The 3885-nt window shown below is 42.1% G+C and overlaps 1 protein-coding gene across 1 annotated transcript in view; it reads left to right on the top strand.

Annotated features, from left to right (window-relative positions):
- LOC135100490 (G-protein coupled receptor Mth2-like) overlaps positions 1-2483 on the top strand; it is a 14164-nt gene extending 11681 nt beyond the window's left edge. The window contains exons 5-8 of the mRNA XM_064003450.1: positions 148-237; positions 750-831; positions 1130-1278; positions 1458-2483. Coding sequence (XP_063859520.1) covers positions 148-237; positions 750-831; positions 1130-1278; positions 1458-1701 — 565 coding nt within the window. The 3' untranslated portion in view covers positions 1702-2483. The remainder of the gene's footprint in view (positions 1-147; positions 238-749; positions 832-1129; positions 1279-1457) is intronic.
- Positions 2484-3885: the final 1402 nt, after the last annotated feature.

The following is a 3885-nucleotide window of genomic DNA, read 5'->3' as shown; positions in this document are numbered from 1 at the left end:
CAGCATCTATTGTAGGAAAGCGTTCAAAGAGGAAGGCATGGGGTTACATAAAGGGATACAAACTTAGATCTATAATTTTGATCATGGCACTTATATTAATGATATCATTCTGGATATTTTTAGTACATGACCGTCTGGTGCCTGCAGGATGTGGCTGTACGCGAAACTGTTCCTGGTGATGGGCGTCACTTGGCTGGGAGAGGTGGTGTCCTGGCAGGCCGGCGCCTGTAGAGCCTCGTAAGTCCCCTGGTCATGTTTCTGACAACAGCGTTCTCTTATAATGCCAAATACTGAGCTGTTGTATCTTGTCGTCGTGACTATCACGCGCAGTGCCTCATGACCACCAAGTAGTCTGGGGGATGGGCGGTCGAGTTTCCCTGAGTGCTTTGATTGGGACGTGACGCCGAGATTGGCTTGAATGTAATAATAACGTAATCCAATAAAACATCCTGAACGAGCATACCCTCTAAGGATATCATTAATTCATTAATTGTGATCAACCCACAGATTTTAATATCAGAAGTACTATGTCTTTCGCATAGATTTACTTTAAATGTAAATTCCCTCTCAGAAACTTGGAAATATTTATTATAAACAATTAATATTCCTTCCTACCCTTATTACTCACTCACGTGGTAAATGCTCACAAAATTATTTATGCTAGCAATTAGAATAGTAGCAATAAAAAAAATGGGGATAACCAGCCTTTTTTTCTCTCTCTCTCTCTCTTTCTCCCCTCACCACCTCAGGATAGCGACAGACATCCTCAACGCCCTGCAAGGCTTCACCCTTTTCCTGGTATTCGTATGCAAAAGAACTACTCTGAAGAAGGCAAGTGTGTGTGTGTGTGTGTGTGTGTGTGTGTGTGTGTGTGTGTGTGTGTGTGTGTGTGTGTGTGTGTGTGTGTGTGTGTGTGTGTGTGTGTGTGCGCGCGCAGAGAGAGAGAGAGAGAGAGAGAGAGAGAGAGAGAGAGAGAGAGAGAGAGAGAGAGAGAGAGAGAGCGCTTCACTGCCTGCATGGTGACGTTATTTAGGTGGAGAAATAAATTAAAGAAGTGAGAATGAGTGATGGATTGGAAGTGAAGGGCACCGCCGAGTGGCTGATAATAATGTGGTGTGTTGTGTTGCAGCTGCAGGGTAAGTGTGGTTGTACCGGTAGTGGGATAAGTCGTCCTTCAACAACTTTAACATCAACACTCTCGTACTTTTCAAAGTCTTCCTCAGTCTGCAGGACGAGGGACAACAATGTATGTGTTCCAGTCGGCAGTTCAACCAGAAGGTAAACGAAGACAAATCAGTTAAGGGATTGACTGTGCAGTAGACTATTAATACATCAACATTCCATGGCATTATAACACGTGTTTCTTCTCGTGGTTAACCAATACTGCATTACATTGAAAATGTCAAGCAATCGAATTAATATCTATGTAATATTAAACTATCAATTTGTTCCTGCAGGTCTTCTGCATCTCCGAACTCGAGAGACTGCAACGTTCCGTCTACTGTACCCCTGCAAACCGTGCGAGAGACGCCAGATGAGCCCTCAGAACTATCCCATGGCGAGGCACAAGAAACAACTACTATAATCCATGAGAGAGATTGTGAAGTTGATAAGGAGACTGGAACGGTTCAGGAAACCACGCCCCTAAAGACAATATATTCTACGCCGTCACAGTCAACTGAAACCCATCTCGAAAATTAAGCGAAGCTCCATGAATCACCAGTGTGTGCGTGTGTGGATATGGGTCACATCCTCACTGCATTTGGTAATATGTAAACTTTCGCCAATTTTATTTATTTTTTTTTTCTGAACTTTCCAATTTGCTTAATATGAGGATCTCTGCAAAAAGTTCCTGTGCTGATGTTCTCTCTCTCTCTCTCTCTCTCTCTCTCTCTCTCTCTCTCTCTCTCTCTCTCTCTCTCTCTCTCTCTCTCTCTCTCTCTCTCTCTCTCTCTCTCTCATGGAATACTTTTTTTTCTATAATGTACACTCACTCAGAGTACTGTTACACAATCAGCACAAAACAAACCGACACCAAGGATAACAGGCTACTCATGTTGGTAAGAGTGCGTTTATTGTGAAGCTGCACCTGCGTGAATCAAATGAAATTAAGCAATATGATTTCAGATGCCGCGATAACGTTTCATGAAACAGGCGAACCTTAGTCCCACACACTTACGAACCCTGCAGAAACTACCGGGTTGTTCAGTGTGAAATTGGGCGGACCCCACTGTAACGATACTTCTTTGAGCGTGTGTATTTTCATACATTTGTACGAGTACGAAGATGCATCTGCTCGATTCGATTAATATTCCTCCGGTTCAGTACATGCGTCTCTGATTGATGTTATTTATGTAATCATCTCCCACTCTAGGCATATTCAATTTCAGATTGATGAAATGATTTTGTTCTCTCAAAGTTCTTTGTATAACGACGATTTTTTTCCCTACGATAATGGTGAAAAAAGTATACATTTTTATTTCTGCCATGTTTTTTTTCACCTTGAACATCATGTCCATTTTACTTTTATTTGATATGAAGGGCCTTTTTTTTAATCGACATTCATCAGGCGTTAACAGCTATGCACCCCAAAAATAATCAAATCTTGTCTCAACACCAAAGAAATAAAATTAATTAACATTCAAACTGACCATGTCTCGTACATATTTCTTACCCAAAGTACATATGACGTTCATTGATTCCTGTGTAGCATTTCAAGGCAAAGCCCTAATTACAAGTCGAGTAGAATATCGTACTTAATCATCATCGCATCTACTGAAATTTCTCACAGTTCATGATGGCAGAATACTTGGGAGTAATTTTAAGGTAATTTACCCTAAAAAATTTGAACACAAAAGTTTAAAGTGACTGTAAAAGCTATGTTGACTGAATTGCGATATATTGGCCAGGCACTTGCATACTTCACTTCAAATCGAGAGCCTCAGAAATATGAATCTTTCAAGCCGAGGACCGTGCTGGGAGCTGCCTCAGGACTGGCCGCCTTATTTCATGCCGGAAATACAGAGAAGGATGTGTTTGGCAACTGACAGTTTCCTCCTCGTTATGTCAGAAAAGGGTAAATCCAGTTTTTCGGCAAGAAAATAAAGATTCTGGTTATAAAAATGGAGAACTATGATGATGACGGTGGTATGTAAGTATGGTTGTCGACTCGCCTTATGACATCACTCGCTCGGGCTCATTACACAGTCAGGCCCTAACAGGTGCCCGCCACCACAATCCGCATTTAAAGGACAGCATTCATATGATACCATCCACTCACCCACCAACACATACTGCTCTTTCAAGACACGTCCTATCCTTCAATATTTGATGATCGATTTTTCACTCGTTTTGGTGACTGGCGCCTCAATGGGCCTTTATTATTCTACATTCTTGTTGTCCTTCGCAGGTGCCCCCTCCTACATAAAACACGCACACAAAACAGATTACGCCAACGCTATTTCACAATTTACTCTTTGAAAGATGTTTAGTTATTGTTGTTGCTACTGTTGTTGCTACTGTTGCTGCTTGCTGTTGCTGCTGTGGTGGTGGTGGTGGTAGTGATGGAGGCGATTGTCATTATTGTTCTTGTTGATGATGATCCTGCTGTTGTAGGGCATTTTGTTGTTGCTGTTGTTGCTGTTGGTAGTGGTGGTGGTGGTGGTTCTGTCATCGTTGGCATCGTCGTTGTTGTTATTGTTGTTGTTGATGACGGTGATGCAGGGGATTTTTTTCTGTTATTGTTATTGATGATGATGATGTTGATGGTGGTGGTGGTGGTGGTAGTGGTTTGTATGATGACCATCATCAAAACTGAAGCTTGGATCAAGGCTCCAAGCAATGGTAACTCTCCAGCAATAATGACGCGACAACCGTGTGAGTTGC

The sequence above is a fragment of the Scylla paramamosain genome, chromosome 5 (assembly GCF_035594125.1).
Source record: "Scylla paramamosain isolate STU-SP2022 chromosome 5, ASM3559412v1, whole genome shotgun sequence".
Classification (NCBI taxonomy): Eukaryota; Metazoa; Arthropoda; class Malacostraca; order Decapoda; family Portunidae; genus Scylla; species Scylla paramamosain.
The sequence above is the reverse complement of the archived record's forward strand: the minus strand, read 5'-3'. Positions and strand labels throughout refer to the sequence as shown.